The 21,518-nt window shown below is 37.6% G+C and overlaps 1 protein-coding gene across 1 annotated transcript in view; it reads right to left on the bottom strand.

The window, feature by feature from the left end:
• The window catches only part of LOC141840607 (uncharacterized), a 58,362-nt gene extending 50,871 nt beyond the window's left edge, over positions 1-7,491 (bottom strand). Inside the window, exon 1 of the mRNA XM_074728649.1 lies at positions 7,277-7,491. Within this exon, the coding sequence (XP_074584750.1) occupies positions 7,277-7,314 (38 nt within the window). The 5' untranslated portion in view covers positions 7,315-7,491. The remainder of the gene's footprint in view (positions 1-7,276) is intronic.
• Between the last annotated feature and the right edge of the window lie 14,027 nt (positions 7,492-21,518).

The raw sequence follows: 21,518 nt of genomic DNA on the forward strand, positions 1-21,518 counted from the left end.
CGACGAGGAAAACGCGCGACGTGAAAGGCATGCTGCTCGTCGCGTCGAGGAAGACGCGCGACGAGGAAGCAGCTGCGATTGCTGCGTCGTGACGAGGAAAACGTGCAACGAGGAAGGCAGCTGTTAGAGGTGCCCCCTGAAGGATCACCTTTGTTGATTCGGAATTAACAACCGGAAGCAGTGAGCCGAGAGGAGAAGAAGTCGTCGGCGGAAGAGGGATCGCGAGAGAAGTCGCGATCCGATCGAAAAGCGAAATAGGGATCGCGAGAGAAGAAGTCGCGATTCGGTCGATAAAAACGACGAACAGAAACGCACACGAGGAAAACGCGTGGCGAACAAAGAGAGAAGGAAGAGGATTGGTTCGGGCGGATAACCCTAAATCTAACCTCGCTCTGATACCATGTAAAATAATATAGAATCTTACTTTATTACAAGAGATAAGCCTCTATTTATACACGAATATAGGGACCTATTCTAGCAGAATTATTCTATAAAAAAGAAAAATAGAATATTTATCCTTAACAGAATATCTAACAGAATATTTATCTCTAAATATTCTAACAACTATCATCAAACATACAAAATTAATAAAAAGATATAACTTATGAGATATATATATCTCATCACACTAAAATATAATAAAGTTAATATTAGATAAAAAATCATTAGTATCAAAAAAAAGATGGTTTAGGATTTAGAATAATATTCTTCTCGATCTACTTTGACTCCTGACTTTTTAGAAGCTCATATAATATTTGATGATTGGACGAAAATTACAAAAAAATAAAAGGAATGCAATTTTCAAAGGACGAAATAGAAGATTTTGACACCGAATAAACTAACGAACTACATGACTTTAATTCCTTTATATACTCTAAGTGGATAGATAGACAACTTAAATAAGTTTATACCTTTTTAAATTTTAAATATTTCCACATTTATAAATTTTTAAATATTTTAAAAAAATAAAATATAAATAATAATCTTGAATCATCGTGAACCATGAACCGTGAATCGAATCATAACCAGTGGTTCCAAACCTTAAATTGTAACCACCTTTGAAGGTTAAGGGTCGAAATTTTTTAAACCGTCGAACCGGCGGTTCGAAACCATGATCACTACCACCACATCCAAGTAGGTAATATTTTATCACTCCTCTATCCTAACTTCTCTCCCCCTACCCCTTCTTAGAACCTTCTCCTTTCTCTCCAACCTCCCTCAAAGTGGATATAGCATAATGTGTTAACATAAAGAAAAGGCAAAATTAATAATAATAATAATAATAAGGCTTAAAAAGTTAAGCATAAAGTTTAGTCGATATCTCTAATCCTTTTTAACTCTTAAGTTAAAAAATCAACAATCTGATTTCTGTAGTCAAATTTATACTCTCCAACAATACGGAACAAATCATCTAAAAAGAAGAAATCGACCTATGATAATACCAAAACCTAAAAGCAAGACAAAGACTACTTATTACTTAAGGAAAAGTAAGGCTAGAAAACCTTACCTGAACAAAGAAAAACATATTAGGAAATACAAGCCTAAAAAGACTTACACTAATACTAAAGAATCTCTATACTAGAGAAGCTAAACTAGTAGGTTGTACAAATTTAGACTTAATAGAGGTACAATCCAATGTATCTAATGCATCCACTATATACTCAATCATTTTTGTAGAAGATATAGAAGAAGTTCCTTCTTCTACAGATTATACATTAATAAACTCATTTATCCAACATCCATACGAGCTCACTGAAAAATATGGAATGATTAGTCCTCCATTCCAACAAGAGCTAACAAAGTTAGAAAATCAGTTGGAACAAACAGTAGACTAGGATTTAATGTACTCCCAATTCATCCCTCAAAATTTGATAGACTTATGGTCTGACCATCGTAGATGCCCACATGATTGGATACTTAGAGACGGAACTGACAATATTTCTTGTTTTATCTGTGGATTTTATCCATCTATAGATTACAGAGGAACTTGTAAAATCTATAAAAATATATAGATCTGCAATCTTTATCTAAAACAGATCTTAGAGGATCTTAGAGGCAACACTCGAAATACACTACTAGAAATCAAGGATTGAAATTTCGAGCCGTATCGGGCGATACGGACGAAAAATTTCGTTCTGCTGAGGCACCGACACTGGCACAGCGCCGACACAGAATTTCCAACCGGGGAACGCCTCCGAAGGCGTCGCCCGAGTCGACGACGCGTCCGGAGGCGTCGCGAGGCCTCGGCGACGCCGCCGGAGGCCCTGCCCAGGGCTGGCGACACCGCCGAAGGCGCCGCCCGGGATCAGCGACGTCGCCAAGGCCTGGTGACACTCCGCGCGCGGGCCGATCGCGAGCTGTTTGCGATTTTTCTTTTTTTTTTGTTTTTAAAACTTAGAGTTTAATTAGGTTTTAATAATCAATTCCTAGTTATAATTCAAAGCTATAGCTCGGGATAATTTAAATAGGCTTTATTAAAACCTATAAAATTATCAAAAAAATTTATTTTTTTATTGTTAAATATTTAGATTAAATTTTTTATTTTAATTAATATATTTTATATTTTAAAAATACTGAAACTATACCGACACGATACGATATGTTACCGAAACTGTATCGTTCCGGTTCGGGACCGAAACTTCAACACAGCACGATATTTTAAACCTTGCTAGAAACACGGGTGTCAGTTCTTGAAACCCGGATTAACTTACTTGAAGCTGATATAGCTAATCTAAAGAACCATTCTAGTAACTATAAGGACAACTCAAATAACATAGATCCCTTAGGAAAAGGGAAAGGTATTGTTATCCTAGAAGACGATATGGATATTGTGTTTCTCAAAACACCCAGCATCTGTAATTTGGACACTAAGTGGACATCAGAGTCTAATGTACCCTAAACATTTAGGGTCATGAACTTACTTTGCACGCTTTTCTTGATAGTGGAACAACTACATCCACTATTGATGAAGCTCTTCTACGATCTTTTCTCCCAGTAAATTTGATTAAGCTCTTCTACCATTAGTGAAAAGCTAACTTGTAATTGATTCGTTAAAAACATCCATCTACGTTTTATACCAATTGTGGCACTTTCAGTCAGCCTATTACTCTTTCTCAACTATGGGTTAGACCTCTTCCCCATAAGAATATTCACTTCATTCTAGGACTCAATTTCCTAATAGCTCCTGGTCAAGCATTACTCCTTACTAAGGATATATGCAGTTTTTCTTTCTACAACAGTTATAGCTCCTGTTTTCTCCGAACCGAATACCCATCAGCAGTTAGCACTGGTCAGCGTGGTGATCCACGTCCTTCTGCACATCCTCCACCTCCTTCTGCACCTTCTACACTAAAAGGGTGTTCCTACAAAATTACAAGAACTTGTAGTAAACAAGTATTCTGCCATCAGGAAAACTAAACATACATGGCTGTTTTAGCCCTGCCTCTATAGAACATTTAGATTCTCAAGACACTGAGGTCCTTAAAGACTATGTCAATCCTACTTACTTACTTACCCTAATAAATCTCAGGAAAGCTTAGATTCCTTAATCTCTAGGTTAGAAAAACTTGAGATTATAGAGAAAATCCCATTATGTAATGGGAAAAAGACAAGGTTTACTGTAAGTTAAATATAATAAACCCGGATCTTACAATCAAAGTGCAAGATTTAAAATATACTAACTAGGAAACCAAAGAATGTGCCATGCACATTAAACAATTACTAGATCTTGGTGCCATACGAAAGTCTACATCTAGACATAGAAGTCCTACTTTTATTGTCAACAAAGGAGCTGAATAGAAGAGAAGACAGTCTAGAATGATATTTAATTATAAACGTCTCAATGACAACTGTCAAGAAGACGACTATAAAATACTAGATAAAGACTAACTCCTAAACAAAACAAAATGGTATTCAAAATGATATGAAATCTGGATTTTGACAAGTCAAAATGCACCCAGACTCCATTGAATGGACAGCTTTCTCCTGTCCAGAAGGACACTTCAAATGGTTAGTAATGTCATTTGGACTTAAAGTAGCCTCTCAAATTTTTTAGAAAAAAATGGGCAATGTGTTTAAAGGGATATCTTCTTTTACTTGTGTATATATAGATGATGTATCGGTCTTCATCAAAACCAAGGAAGAATACCATGCACATCTTCACATGGTTCTTAATCTCTTTGATAAACATAGAATAATTGTTTCTAGGAAAAAGATGAAAACGACGTTTACTCACATAGACTATCTTGGAACAAATATTGGACAAGGAAAAATCATTCTCCAAGCCCATATCTCTACCAACATACTTGACTTTCCTGATAAGATGGAAGACATAAAGACTCTTAGATCTTTTCTAGGACTTTTAAATTATGCAAGACCATATCTAAAAGATATAAGTAAGATAAGTGGTTCACTATATAATAAGGCATCTACGACTGGACAGAGATACTTTAACCAACAAGATATAGATCTAAAGAAATAGATTAAAAACATGGTTAAACAACTTCCAGTACTTACTTTACCTCTTGATTCTGATTATCTAGTTTTAGAAACAGATGGATGTGAATCAGGATGGGGATGGAATACTCTCATAGATCTACAAGAATTCTTATTAGCTGGAGAAACTACTACTGAAAAAATATTCTGGCCAAAAGAAATGGGTATTCAATTTTTTTCCTTTCCCAATCATCACAGAGCATCCCAATCCGGTCCAATATTACAGAAAAAGACAAGAAGAATGGGATAGTGCTCAGAAGAAGCATTCCCCACCATTGTCGACCATTACTTTTACCTTTGTTGAAGAAAAGAATCTCAATAATCCATCAGAGGACTAGTGGTGGATCCAAGATTCCCTTTACCTTTGTTGAAGAAAAGAATCTCAATAATCCATCAGAAGACTAGTGGTGAATCCAAGATTCCCTAAACTTTTGATATTATGTACTCAGGCTGAGCAAGCCTTATCTCTTACATTATGTACTAATGTTGAGTCAGTCTTATCTTTTAATCTAGCAAAGTTTATAAACTTTGGAGTCCGAAAGCTTGTCCGCCTCTGTAAATAAGACTCATTGTAAGAATAATACAAAAGGGCAAGAGAAGAAGAAGCAGAAGTAAGAAAGTGGCTGCTCTATCTTTGTAAGTTCAAGCTTTTATAATATGTTCAGTTTCTATTATTACTCAATGGTATCTTCAGCTTAAAACATTTCTAGGCCTAGAAAAGGCTCTGCTTTTCTTTGAGTAGATATTTCAAGAATCATTGGGTGAATCCAAGATTCCCTAAACTTTTGATATTATGTACTCAGGCTGAGTAAGCCTTATCTCTTACATTATGTACTAATGTTGAGTCAGTCTTATCTTTTAATCTAGCAAAGTTTATAAACTTTGGAGTCCGAAAGCTTGTCCGCCTCTGTAAATAAGACTCATTGTAAGAATAATACAAAAGGGCAAGAGAAGAAGAAGCAGAAGTAAGAAAGTGGCTGCTCTATCTTTGTAAGTTCAAGCTTTTATAATATGTTCAGTTTCTATTATTACTCAATGGTATCTTCAGCTTAAAACATTTCTAGGCCTAGAAAAGGCTCTGCTTTTCTTTGAGTAGATATTTCAAGAATCATTGGTCCTTATCCAAGTATACTCTATAGAACGGTAATTGTCTAAGGGAGAGGATGGAACCATTAAGCTTTTTACTACTTGTAAACCCTGTGCAGGCTATAGTAAGGTAATAAGGCAAGGAGAAGCCTGAGTAAATCCTGAAGAAGCCGGGGTAAAGTATGAAAAACATAGCATTATGGTTCTTGTTGCTCCCTAACAAGTGAGGCTCCCAAGTGAGAAATTGAATACTCTGAGAAAGTATCCTTCCTATGTGCCTAGTCGTATTCAACACTACCTACAAGCCACCTAATTAGAACCTTAACTAGAGAAGATCTAGGAAACCTAGGTAGGCTTTCAGGCTTATTTCTCTAGTCACTCTTAGATATTCTAAAAACACAACAACACCTCAAGTCTTACTGTTAAAACACCCGCCGTTAAAAATATCAAAGCCTTAATGATTCTGGACTTTTTACTTTGGTTTATGATTCCTTCTAGCTCTCTTCAAGAAAATAGAAAACTATACTATCTGGATCTAGCACTAAAACCCACAATCATTATCTCCATTCAGAAAACTCTCATCTAAATTCCATTACTAATTTACTTATCAGTTTGGGAAGCTCGTTAGAATTTCATCAAGAAAAATTCTACAGAATACCTGAATCAGTTACAAAGAACAATCAAATTCTAGAAATCCTCAAGGGTAAATCTAGAATACTTAAAACAATCACAAGAAACTCTTAACCAAAGTTCAGTAAATTAAGGTTGGATAGTATATCATCTAAACAAGACATACTAGCCTTAACCACACTCATAGAAGAAAACAAACCTAAAGGAGTTGAAGGGCAATTCCAAACTCTTGTACTTGAACTTAAATATCTGATCACTAGGAATAAAACTCAGATGGGCATAGCAATCCAAGCTTTACATGCTATATTTGATGACCTCAAGTATAAATGAATAAACTAAATTTGAAAATACTCATTACGAAGAAGCTTTAGAATATACTTATCAATACTCCAAATAAAACGACCACGGATATTATAAAGTTGATTTACCTGGAAAAAATGATCAAATTCATGCCCAACAAAACAACATAATAATAGCTTTATTAACATCACTTCATTACAGAATAACTGTAATCAAAAATAAACTTTTAGACTTGGAAAAACAAGTTCAAGGGACAAGTCCTTCTACAGATTGGAAAGAGGCTCTTGAAAACATAAATAAAAACTTAAATAAGTTATCTACTGGAAATATAGTTTCTAGAAGACAACCAAAAACCTATTCCTTTTTGACTTATAATAAAGAACAAACAGATTGAGTCCGTCTCCTCATCATGTCTGAGATAAATCGGTTCAGATTAGACAGCAAAAGATCGGTTAATCTCAGATGATAGGGTCAAATTTGACAAAAGAACGTGCAATTTGCAGTCGTATTGGCTCCAGATTAGGCGACTTCATTATCAGCAATATGTTTTCATCAAGGCAATTTGATATTTCACAGTAGAAATTGTAGGTTTAAAGAAGGAGAAAAGATCAAAATCAGAGTGAAATTTAATCTAGAATCATTGATTACGACATGCTGAATCAAAAATCTCGACAACAAATCAAACATAGATGCCCTATCCAATCAATCCATGCACGAAATAAATACAAGGAATAAAGAAGTAGACATCCGTGAGACAGTTCCGCACCTGGGGGGCCTTATGATAAAATTGACGAGCTGTTCCATGGAGGAATCGGGACGAAACCAGAGAAGGGAGGGCACGTGAATACGATCGCGAAAAGAAAGGAAAGGGGAAGCGTGGAAGAGGAATGGTGAGAGAAACGGAGGAGCTTTTTCCTTCTTCCGATCTCGACGCCTCCTCCGCCTGATCTGATTTGCGATGTCGCGTTGAAATAGCTGCGGTCGGGGTGGGCGCGGGGACCCTTCCAGTGCAGGGAGAAAGAAGGGAAAGGGAAATCGAGCCGGCACGACGGCACGAGATGAGCACGTGATCAATGGTAGTGGTAACTTGTTAAGGAGGGCGGTCGTCGCCTGCCGATCTTTGCTCTGACCGCTGCGAACACGAAACTTGCGTGGACTTCGGGCAGTGTGGGTGGGACCGGACGGGCAGTTAGTCCAAGTTTTTTTTTTTAAATCCAGATATTTAAATTTACATCTAATTAAAAACCTTTTTAAAATTCAGATATTTAAATTTATATCTAATTAATTTTGAAGATGAATAATTTTTTTATTTGTCTATTAAATAAATTTAAAAATATAAATCACTCCTGACACGATAATTCAATTATCTTAATAATTGGAAGTTGCATGAGAATCAAACCTTGAGTGCATAAGTAATTCATATATTTCTTATTGTTGTGTTGTGCTCTGTGTGTGTTACACCAAGAGAAAGGAAAATTTACACCAAGATAAATACCTAGTAAAAAAATAAAAGACACATAAATTTAGTACTTGTTCATGAATTTATTTTGAGATTTTTTTTTAATCCAAAACTAAGCTAAATAAATTTTACATCTTCTAAAAAGAGTTGTGATCTCTAATCCTAATCCCAACCAACTAAGTTGCAAACTCATGGTCGCAGTGACATAGTGATTAGTGTCGTTAAACAAACCAATTCATGATGGAATGGACCGGACCATCAAAAATTCATCATATGGCGGGGCAAAGGCGAGGAGCAGGGGTGGGGGCGAAGGCGAGGTGGATGGGGCGGGGCGGAGCTGGCCGGCCCACCATCCTAGCAGGATTATGAAATCCCCAACCTAACTCAACCCTAATGCGGGTTGCAGGTTAAGCGAGACCAACCTATGAGCCTATTAAAAAAATAAAAAATATATATATAAAAGATTGAAAGTTTTAAGTTTGGATTGTGATTTAGATGAGTCAAGCCCACGAGCTCATTAAGTTTTCTAGTTTAATTTTAAATTTTAGAAGAAAAAAATTTTAATTCGTGGGGCAACCCGAGCCTGCTACAGACTGATCTATGCGAGTCACGAGCCTAGACGTGTCGATCAGCTTGTACCCGCTTTAAAATGAATGGATAAAATTTCAACATAACTCACTTAAATTCTTTAACGAGGTGGGCTAATTTGATGGACCTAACCCAAATTGACAGCTCTAGTCGTGATCATAACATTATAGTCACGATGATGACAAATTAAGGTCTTTATAAGACTACTGCGACCATGAGGTCATGTCTACCTCATGGAAACCAAGTATGGTCATAAGGTCGTAGACACCTCATAGTGGTTAGCCATCATCGTGAGGTTGTCGTCGCCTCATGGCGATTAGGCTTGGTTACTACTACCACATAGAGAACATGCGGTCAAATGTGGGCATTGTGAGCTCGCAAAGCGCAAACTTGGTCACAACCTCACAAAAGGCAGATGATGGTTATGCACCACAAGTGCATGGTCGTCATCAAATAATAAAATTATCGTCCTGTATGATTGCATGTCAAATACTAGTTTACATGCAAAATATACTATCTAGATAAATCCAATTGAGAAAATTATTGTAAAAGTAAATTAAAAAGACTTCATGAAAATTAATGAGAAAATTAATTCTTGAGACAATACTTAGACTTCGGTTTTGCCACGACTTCGGTTACGACAATACTTGAAATAATTTAGTTGTGATTTTCTCTCTTACCTTAATGTTAAATTATGCTTGCAGATAGTTTATCCTAAGGTAATCGATATTATTATATTTGAAAAGTGTTCTAAGGCAATCGTCTTAGAAAATATACTATTTATTGAATAAATAAAATCACTATTTAAGTATATCTCTATATATTTGATTTGATCTTAAATTTAATTACTGAGGTCCATAATACAATACATAGCATGAGAGAAATTATGGTCTGATCATAATTAGTGGGTATCTTTATATGTGTAATTATATACATATTGAAATATTTCCTAGTCGATGAATTGATAAGACTAAATATTATCGATTCTATAAGACTAGCATATGTTAGACTCCTTGGTTTCACTAAGCAGCCGATCTTATTAGCTGGAAACATTTGAAATGTTGAGAGTTAACATATGGATGTTGATTAAGAGTAATTAGTTTATCGAAAGTGACCTGCCATGAGGTTTCATGTAGTTCTATACATGTCTATGTAGATCTCATTATAGCTCGAGTGTAAGTTTCCTTCGACTTGAGGTATTCAAGTCATCTTGGTCATAGAAACTTATACTTTAACATCTTAAGACAAACATCTCTGCAGAGGTGTGGACCCGGGATGATTGGGTATAAGTTGAAGTGTCTAAAGGTAATTGAGTAGCCAATAGAGGCTTCACCAATCTTTTTATTAGAAGACGTATATCCTATGACCACTTGTCAGGATTGTTACTCGTAAGTTTTTGGCAAAAACATATCAAAAGGATGACCCTCTTGGACATATGTTTTGAGTAACTTGAATCCGTAGGACAAGAAACTACAGCTTGGGTTAGATGTGATGTAGTCAGCCTAGTAGAGACTGACACATAGATTATGTCCTAAACTAAGCGGGTATAAGATGAGTGAAAGGAACAGACGTGCGAACAACTGTAGTTGTTAAAGGATTTGAAAATGATTCTGGAATCAACTGTGATTTTTTAGTTAATTGGAGGTCATGATGTACTACTAGGTGTCAATGTGAGAAGGAAAATGAACTAAGAAAGCAAAAAGAGTTATGGGGAAAAATTGATTTTTGAAAATAATTCTAAGACTTCAGTTTCACATCGATGATCATTGACACCCTAAATATGACTCACTCTTTTACCTCTGTGATTGATAATTATGAAGGTGGTCTATCTTGAGGTATCTGATATCTTCTCTTAAATAATACTGGTGCCTTTATCTAAATGTGATATCTACTTTCAAGGTAACCTTACTAAAGTGATCGCTTTTTTAGTGGAGATGGAGGTATAAATAAAAGACATGAAGAATAGTATTCTACCACTCTGATCAAAGAGAAAAGAGAGAGGATGCTTAGTCGTGGTGTCCATAGTCATCTTCAAATTGATCTCTAAGTTCCTTATTAGAAAGAATCTCGATGGCTCATTGGAAATAACTCTCTCCTAAGGTTCCCTATCTTGGAGAAACATTTGTCTAGTCAGTTTGACCAAGGGTTGATCCAAACAGGACCTGATGTTTGGATATGAGTGAAGTCTAATCAAGTCAAAGTTGACTAGATGATTGATAAGTGACTTTAGGACATGATAAATTAGGGTTAAATCACAGTGTTTCAATCCTTTTCTGTATCATAAATTGGGTTTCTAGTCTATTTCCTTAACTTGAATTTATTTGAGGTATTCATCTTATTTCTTATTAATTTGAGGTAATTAATGGTTATTAATTTATAGTAGTTGATTTTGCAAGAAATTAGGATGAAGATAATAATTTGTAAATAATTACAATCAAGCCTAATTACAAAGATTTGGAATCAAGCCAAGAAAACCAATTCAAAAAGCCCACGAAAAGATCCAATTTGGAAAAAATTAGACCGATTCATGGTTTGGTTTAAACCCAATCTGGTTCAAGTTTGGTTCAGGTCTGGTTCACGTCTGGCTTTAAAAGGCGATTCGAGTTCAACGTACAAGGGGGGCTCGGCCGAATTCATTAGGTTTTTCCCAATGGCGACGCTGTAGCTTCTCCCCCATGATCTTCTTCCTCGCTGAGCTCCCTCCCAACTGCCCTTCTCCATCATCTTCTTCTTCCTCGATCGGCAACAGCGTGACAGTGGGCAATCCCATCGAGGGTTGACGAGCGTTAACAAGCCGCAGGAGACCTCGTCATGAGTGATTTGCTCTGGCGAGAGACTTCTTTACCCCCTCCGATCGCGTATCGCCCGCCGTGAGCGGTTTACTCTTGCGAGTGGTGGTCGACGGTATCCCTATCCCTTTGCATCCACTGAGGTCAAACTTCCTGTCTGTGGTTTGTAGCAGGGGGTCTCTGTTCAGCTCCGACCATCCGTCAGCCAACGGAGAATGCAAGGTAAGGAGTTTAGTTTTCTTTCTTTTGATTCTCTATCTGTGGTTTGCAGCAGGGGATTAGAGCAGAGGAAGGATTTCGGCTCTTGTCTTCTCCGATCATATCCCATCGTGAGTGGTTTGCTCTGGCGAGAGTCTTCAGTTCCTGTTGGCGCGATTCAACTGAGAGTGATGTCGAGTTCTTCATTTTGTGTCAAATTGGGAAAACCTACTTCTTAACCCTAGCTCTTAATTTGTGTTTGTTCATTGTTCTGATCAGAGATTAAGATAAAAATTCTCATTAATTGTTTGATTCTCTGATTTGTTCGTGTTAGCTATATTTGATCTATGATGCTTGAAATGGAAGGATGTGAAGCTGTTATTGATTAGGATGGTTTAGAGAATCATAGATTGTTGGTTGAGTTGTATAAATAAATCTGTTCTTTTGCAATTGTGGAAATGGAACTTGATATATTGTTTTATTGTTGTTGGTAATGGAACATGATAGGTTTGTTTATTGTTGTTGAATGGAACATAGTATGTTGTTTAGCTTTGTGTTTGATGTTTGCAATGGATGTTTGTATAAACTTGTTCTTGAGTTGATTCTGTTCGTGGATTGAAATTGATGGTGACAAAGCATGTTTGGTTGTTGAATGTGTTTGTAATTGAACCATGTGATTTGTTGTTTGATGTATAGGTAATGGAAATGCTATGGTGAGTTAATAATATTCTTGTTTAGAATGTTGATAATGTCATGTGTTTGTTACTTGTTTTGAAGTGAATAGAAATGAAATTGAATTGTATAACCTAAATGTGATTTGGTTTAAGTGAATTAGATGTTTAGATAACTTAGATTTAGTGGTAAATGTCTAGTTGAATAAATTGTAGATTGGTGAAAGTGTTGTACTTAAATGTAATTGTGTTAACTCTTAGGATTTAATTGTAATTATGTGACTTGGGATGAGATTATTAATTTGGGTGTTGTTTGAATAAATTTGTGAGTAGGATGTACAATAGGTATTAATTTATAAATTATGTATAATTAATGTTCATTAGTTAATTTTGTATAGTTGGATGATTGTATGTTACATTATTGAATTGTTAATAACAAGATTTTGTGAATAATTAGGATGAATTCATTAATGTCAACAATAAAAATCTCTTGCCATGTTGTCTAGGACAACTTCCCTATCATTGATTCCATAAGAGAGACCAATCTATGGCTACCTAAGTGACAATTAGGGGTTGTGGTTAATTATAAATTTTAATTTTGAAGGGTGTGCATGACAAATATAAACAAATAAAAAATAAATCTCAAAAGCACACTCCATTAATGACTAATAAGGAGAAGTCTAGTTAGGATAAGGTTGACTAGATGACTAACAAAGGAAGTTCTAACTAGAGGTTAGGCAAAAATAAGAAGTTTTTCAAGTGACTAGTCCTATAACTAGAGGTTAGGAAAGGAAAAGTCTAAGTAGGTCAAGGTGACCGGAGGCTTGGGAAGGGTGATAAGTCTATCTAGTAATTAGTTCTAATTGGATGTTAGGTAAGGGTAAGTTTAAGCATGTCAAGGGTGGCTGGATGTTTGAAAAGGAGAATCTTAGAGAGTAATTTTAGGTGGTGAGAAGTCTTGGAGGAACTCCAAGGATGAAGCTGTGTCACGCCCCAGGAGACGGATGTTCGAAATTTTCGACAGCATCTCTCCTGTAACGCTGACAATTACCCTGAATACATATATAACAATAAGGCCAACACAGCCTATCCATAACAATCTATGAAATTATAACGATAGATAAACAAAATAAAGTAACAACAATGTCACATACGAATGCACACCATAAGATAAATATCAAAATATAAGATGATTCACACTCTAGCATAGAAAACATATTCGATAGGAATACCAAAGAGAAAACCTGCCCAACCAACCAATATACCGAATCCAAATACTACAATGAAAGTAAACACCAAGAGTACGATAACAAAACAACCATACAGAATACCATAAGCGAACTAAAACCAACTTTGTCGCCAAGGGGACTAGCAGGGCGGCTCTCCAAGACTGACATCAACCTGAAAAGAATGATAATCCAACGGGATGAGTTCAATGAACTCAGCGGGTATATAGTAGACATGTATAATAAACTATCCCTAGCAGTAATAGTCATGCATGTATAATCTACTGAAGGTAATAAGAATGCATAACTGAAAAACAAAAAGAAATGTACATACTAGTACCCGATAACCATGTAAAGTAGTCCATAACAAAATATCAAGCCTCCTGTAAGTGCATGTCAAACATGTGCAATAACCAAATACAATAAACATAACCAAAGGCAAGTGTAATCATGCAATATGCAACATGTAGATATGACATGTCCTGGTCACCCTGATGCCCGTCTGATCCATCACCCATATGTGAGGTCGCGTGGGAACTATGCCCGTCTGATCCATCACACTCAAATGGTGAGGTCGCGTGGGAACTGTATCATACCCGTCTGATCCATCACCCATATGTGAGGTCGCGTGGGAACTATGCCCGTCTGATCCATCACACTCAAATGGTGAGGTCGCGTGGATATGGTGGTGACTTCTGTGCACTCTGACGTCACTGCTACTGCGTGACCGAGTGGACAGAATGCTGGCCAGCATGTAATAATGCAGAGATGCTACGTAACCATAGTATATGCAACAGAAATAAGATGACATATATCCAATGAACAGTAAATCTATCAAGATGCTAATATGCCAAATGAATAGTAGACAACAACATGGTACCAATAACAAGAGGTGATAAATGCTCAACATAGACATATGCAAGCAAACAAAATTACTGCCAGTAATAGTAATCTATACATATCACAATAAAATACCCGCCTTTTAAAGCAGTCTGTATTCGCTAAGAACCTCCGTCCAGAAAATCCGCAAGTCAATATCCTGTATCATGGACTTAATCTTAGCTACTTACATATCAAGGTGATTTAATAAAATAAGAAATTTAAATCACATCAAGTCCGATCCTAGTTAGTCCTATTCATTTTAATCATTATTTTATTTTCAATCTACCCCAAAAATCCTAAAACTTTCCAGTAGATGGCAAAACCAGGAGCATCCAGGCTAATTTATTTCAAGCAAAGGAATTTCTGCCTCGGTCAGACCAGACCCTATTTGCTCTTGATTTGCCCTTGAATCCTTGCTCGACATAAAATAAGATAGCTATTCTCACCAGGAAATTTATCATTATATTGTCTATTTAGTTAAATCATTTCAATGGAAACAACCTTACCATGTAGCAGTAATAACAACAGAAAATAGAGCTGTAAATAACAAAACCTTATTAGTATCCGTATATTTCAGTTTCTAATAAGCAAGAGCAGTAGCTCGAGGGGGCGAACAATGGCACATTATCTCAAGAACCACCAGTGACAACTCATCCAGAAGGTCATAAATCCTAATTACTAGCAACAATAAATATTGCCGAAAAATCCAGAGTTCCATGTCCTTAAATTGATTTCATAATACCATCCAAATTAAAACAGCATTTAGGATGAGAAACTGTGTGGACTTTCACTAAAAGAAATTCACGAACAACCCAACCCATACATCCCAACCGATTCCTTAACTTCATTGCTAATCGGAAGCTAACCAAAATGAATCCAACAAAGCCATAACGAAGTTTACCTAATGGATCAAAAACCCTAGCACGCTCTGCCCAGATCCAACCCGCTGTGATCCAGAATCGCCACGCTCCGCCGATTGATCTGCCGAATCCAAAGCAACCTTCAGAGACCAACCGAAAAATCCCAGAAACCAAAAGGAATCCATCACAACCAATTAGAATTTCAGCCCTTACCAAATAAGACCGATCCGAGCCCTAAACCACCGGCGACGATGGAGCGGTTGAAAACTGCGGATAGGGCACACAACCGAGGGAGAGGGGAAGAGCGTTGGGGGAAACCCGAACGCGACGGTGGCAGCGGCTGTCCTCGAGCGAGGCAAAAGCGGCAGACGAACGACGTCTCAACGCGGCAGCAGCGACGTCTCCGCGGCGTCAGGCAGAAGGAAAACACTCGAGGGCTCGCGCGGAAGAAGGAGAAGGAGAAGAGGAGTGCTGCGTCGCGATCGGCCAGGAAAGAAGAAGAAGATGCAACGTTGGTTTCACGCGGAGAAGAAGGGAAAACGCTCGAGCGTTTTTGGGCGGAAGAAGTAGCGCCGTAGGGGGGTTAGGGATTCCTAATGGGTTTCGGGTTTTTAAACCCGAAATCCATTAACCCTTTTTTTTATTTTACCGTATTTTACAAATGGTTTAAGGTTAATGGGTTATGGGATCCTACCCTACCCGTTAACCAAAAACCCACCCTATAAGGATGCTACAGTAGCACCTCTCCTCGCGTCTTCCGCCTCCTCCCGATCGCGAGCGCCGCTTCATCCTTCCGCCGACGCCGAGAGAGTTCGCCACCCAAAGCCGGAGCTGGGAGCCAAGGAGGGAACGCGGTGACCTAGGCTTGAACGGAGGGGTTAGATCTCGCCGAGGGAAGCTTGAATCGGCGGCGACGGCAGCTTGCGGCGGCGGTAAATCGGAAGGGAAGGAAGCCGAGAGGTAAGGGTGATCTAGATCTGGTTAAATCTTAGGTTGGTTCTTGATTGTGAGTTTGGATTTCGATGGGTTGAGTATGGAGCAGACCGAGCAGGAGCTTTGTTGGTTTGCTGCCGCGAAGAAGAAGAAGAACCGAAGAGGAGAAGGCCGGTCATTCCTTGTTGAGATTGCTGATTTCCACCAGAGGTCTTTCCATCTCGTGAGTTCCCACTGCCGATGTCGTGAACTACGATTTCAACTGCATTCTCGCTGGTGAGATGTGAGTATATCTTTGGAGTTTGGTTTGTTATGCTATGATTTGTGTTGGTATGATTATTGGATGGTTGTCTGTCGGCAGATTGGGGAAGAAGGGTTGGGGTGAAACTGAAGGAAAGAGAATAAGGGTTGTGATCGGACAGTGTTGGATTAAAGGTAAGGGGCTGATTATGTTTTCATTTGGATTGTATGTTGATAGATTTGGACATATTGGGTGGATTCCGACTGACCTGTTGTGGGATACAGGTTATGTGAGATTGATCAAGTTGATTGATCTAGATGTGGTGGTTTTGGGATATTGTGATTGCGATATTGTTAGAATCGGATAAAATAGGATGATTCAGGAAATGTAACCCTAGATTCAATTAGAGTTTACTTTTGGGTTGGATACATATATATATATATATATTCTGGTATTTATGGACAGTAACTTTAACCGCAGGACTTGGATCCGACTATTAGTTGGTTGCGGTTATTGGATTTCTCTACGATTACACGCAACCTATCTTGGCAGGCGGGTACCTTGACTTATCTTTTATAGATATGTCTTTATTGATATGTGTATTGCATGCTATCAGTAATCCATGATCCTGTTTGTATCTATCTTACTTGATACCATGATCTGCTTTCTATACCAGTCATTAGTGCTATTTGATAGTATTGGATACTTACTCATATTGTGGTTATCAGTTATTTACTCCTTTTGAGATCATCTGATACCCTTGCCATGTTTGATTATCTGATACTTATTGAGTTTGATACCACCTGATACCTGTTCACATGTCTTAGCTTGTTTTAGTTTATTCTGTATCGGTGTTTGTGATAAATATGAGACTTTACCTCATTATGGTTATTGGAGCTTATGACATGGACTGGTAGTTGGATAGGTGGTGCATGGACTATACTTATGGATATGTAGTTGGATATATGCTGCATGGACTAGTGTCATACATCATGCTTGCATATATTGCATACTGACGTGCGGGATTCCATTGTTGTTGAGTCCGGCGTCAGTTACATGCGGGCTACCAACCAAAGGGTGTGTATAATTGCATGTCTTGTGATCATCGGCTCCTGCTCCTATTTTAGTCGAGTCGCTCCTATTATAGGTAGCACAGTTTGAGCCCGTCACTCGTATATGATTTATACACACACTCCGCTCATGGGTTAGTGGAACCTTTAGGTTGGTGCATACTTGCCCTGATAGGAGCTCCGCTAGGCCACCCAGGATAGTGGTTTCATAGCGTGGTAGCATTACAGGGATCCCTCCTCTGTCATTGTGACCAGGAGATGAGAGCTTGCTCGCCCACTTATGATTTGGGTACCAGGATAGGTGTACACCTTGAGGACATCCTGTCCACTCGGTCACGCAGGAGCAGTGACGGCAGAGTGCACAGAGGTCACAGCCCTACCCACTCGACGACTTCACCACTGTGGATGAGTACTCAGACGGGTTTTGGCTCCCACGCGACCTCACCACTAGAGGGGTGACTGATCCGACTGGCGTCAGGGGTGACCAGGACATGCATTGCACCATGTGCATACTGCACTATTGCATTTGTTTGTGATTGCTGCACTTGTTTGATGCACTTGGATGACATGCATGCACAGGATACCTATGTGTTGGTTTGGGGATTCCCTTTCACCTTACTATTGTTTATCGGACTCTGGTATGTACAGATCTACTGTTGTTCAGTTTTCTACCTTATTTACCTTCCAGTAGACTGTACAGCATGTTATTACTGTTGATAGCTTTTATACACATATCTGCTAGATACCCGCTGAGTTTCTTTTGGAACTCACCCCGTTTACCTGTATCTGTTTCAGGTTGAGGCCGTCTGGAGAGCTGCACTGCTAGTCCCGAACCATGTTTCGGTTTATTTACTTTACAGTTTACATGTATTCGGACTTATTAGACTTCTTGGATGTGTTTTTCCTTCAGTACTTGGTTTTTCCGCTGATCCGATATTTTTGATTTCCATTTCGAGTTGTTTATCGAATTTATGGTCGGATTTGATATACATGCGTGGTTGTGATACTATAGTAGGATGTGTTGAGTGGCCGTGTGGGTCACATTTATTTCTATTTTACTTGTATAAATCCATAGCCTGTTATGGATTGGCCGTGTGGGCCTTATATATGTGTATGTATTCAGGGAAAGTCCATTGTTACAGGGGAGATGCTGCCGAAATTTCTCGGAAAGCCGTCTCCCGGGGCGTAACAATAGATCATGTCATCCCCTTATCAATCTTTGTGTTTCTTGATCTCTAATTAGACTCACTTAACCAAATGAGCTCAATATCTTATATTGACTTATTTGAGCATGACCATACATTTTAGTAGTCCAACTTAATCAAGGAGCTCATAGATATCACTTCCATATGGAAGGGACAGATCCCATCTACATCACTCACATGTCTCCACATAACATACTTAGTGATTGACTTTATAGTCCACCTTATTATAAAAAGCGTTTGTTGATACTAAAATACACAACCCTAATGTAGGGAACCATAGTGACTTCAAATCTAAAGACTATTTATATTAATAGTCACTATGAGAATATTTATAATACTCATATAACGATCTATGAAACATTCTCATGGTGGTTCAATTTAATATATATTCTTTAATATATACCCATGTGTCAACTTGATATCTCATATCCATGACTAGTGATATTAAGTTATCAGTTGACCTACATGTTAGTCTTAATGCATTAATATTGCCCTTGTATATTAAAGCTTAGTTAGGAATAATTAAGAGAAGTGTTTTATATATATCTATAGTTTGCCACTATCAATTCAACCAATTAATATGCCATATACTAAAATCCACTACCTTAGGACATTATTATACTTATTCATCTATCATAGATCTGAAGTAAATATAATAACCATAAATTTTATTTTTTATTAATGAAATATAATACAAAATTTTTATTATCAATCATCTCATAATTGGCTCTAAGGGCTAACACTAATAATCTCCCACTAGCATTAATGCCAATCACTGAAATATTTAATACATAGTGACCTAGTGTGACCATCATGCTTCCTTTGTGCCAAAGCCTTGGTCAAAGGATCTGCAATGTTAACATCAATCGATACTCTGCATATCCTCACATCTCCTCTATAAATGATCTCTCGAATGAGATGAAACCGTCGTAGTATGTGCTTGGATCATTGATAAGAGTGAAGTTCCTTAGCCTATGTAATTGCCCCATTATTATCACAATAAAGGTCTATTGAGTTTGCTATATTAGGAACTATACCAAGCTCTATAATAAATTTTCTGATCCAAACAGTCTCTTTTGTTGTATTAGAAGCAGTAATATACTCAACCTCTATATAGAATCAACAACTGTGTCTTGTTTTGAACTCTTCTAGCTCACAATACCTCCAACTCCATTTAAGCAAAATACATTTGAATTGTTTGTTGACATGGACAAAGTAAGGGAAACCTCTAAAATGATTTTAATATTGGACCTTCGACATATAATAGTTCCAAATCAAATCTCTTTAGAAAGAAGATCTTTTGTCTCATGGTAGCTGACTCTAGTTCCCTTACAAAACTTTCATATTGGGTTAGCCATACACTTCACATGTTCTAGAGATTCATATGGCATCATCAAATGATACAAATCTTAGATAAGAATCTACAATGCACTAGAACACCCTTGTTGACAATCCTTTACTCCGACAACATCTAGGGTTCTTGATACAGGATGATTTGAAGATTTTTATTATTAATTTTGATAAATTTTATTCTTAGTAATTTTTAGAATTTTTGGTATTTAGAATAGTTTTAAAATTTTCTATTTTTTATTTTAGAATTTTTAAATCCATTTAGGATTTTTAGGATTTCGAGTTTGTTAAGAAATTTTTCTTTTTTTAGAAATCTTTCTTTTCAAGTTTGTTAAGAAATTTTCTCTTTTATTAGGAATCTTTCTTAGGGTCTAAGTCTATATAAGCATCTTGTAAGTTGATGTTTAAGAGGCTGTTTGGTTGATTAATAAAATTTATCTTTTTAGACAAAAACCCTAGAAGTGGCATCGTCGCGACCTTCTATCCATTTTTCCAATTTCTTAAACTTGTTCTCTTCTCAATTTTCCTCCAATCTTTCACCTCTAGAATAATCACTATTTTGTCCGGCATCAATTAGTATTAGAGCTTTTAGATCCGATGGATCGTCGTCATGGTGGTTATCATGGTCGTGACAGACAAGTTCCCGCAGAGAAAGTCTCACACCTTGAACGTTACACGTAAGACAAGATTCTTGATCTACAGAGACAAGTTATAAAGTTATACTAGCATCTACCAACACAAGTTCATTAAAGTCAGCTCTCAAATCCGATGGATAGTCGTCGTCGTTGTCGTAGTCATGGTCGTGATAGGCAGGTTCCGACTAAAGAAACCTCGCACTGTGATCATAGCACTTGAAAGGAGATACTTCAAGATCTATAGAGATAAGTCACAAAGTTATTCCAGCGTTTGAGGCGCAAGATCGTAAAAGTCATAAGTTCCTTTATTATCCGTTTGAAAATTCATTAATTTCCAATCGAGGAGAGATGTCGAAGCACAAGTTTGGTTTCGAGAAATTCAGGATCAAGCCACCACCGCCTACAACTTCAAAAGATCACCGACTTCGCAACACCTCTATGTCCCCCCTTCCTCCTATGATGATGTGAGGATAACCATGAAGATGAGGATCTCGACAACATCGAGTACGATCAGTAGTACTCTTCGATCGTCCGATCACGGGAGGTGATGAAGATGACGATAAGATCGAAATATTTGGTAATCCAGTTTATGACGATGCTAACGAAGAAGAGTAGGCTTGGACGAAGCGTTGATCGAAGACCAAAAGCTCACGTTGTCCGACGGCAATCAGCAGCATGATTCATCTATCGACGAAGTCCAAATCTCCATCGTCTCACCTTATATTGATTTGGGGTCTCAATTCATACAGCATGAAGAAAACGAGACCGAGTCAATTGGCGATCCAATATATGATGAGGTACTTTATGATGATGAATTTGTCCATAAAGATGGTGACTACATGTTGCGGATTTTGAATACTGAAAATTCTCTCGATGGAGGCATTGTTGGCAGAAAAGAGCT

This window comes from Curcuma longa, chromosome 1 (assembly GCF_044706935.1).
Source record: "Curcuma longa cultivar G26 ecotype Majalengka, Jawa Barat chromosome 1, ITB_CL_G26_1.1, whole genome shotgun sequence".
Lineage (NCBI taxonomy): Eukaryota > Viridiplantae > Streptophyta > Magnoliopsida > Zingiberales > Zingiberaceae > Curcuma > Curcuma longa.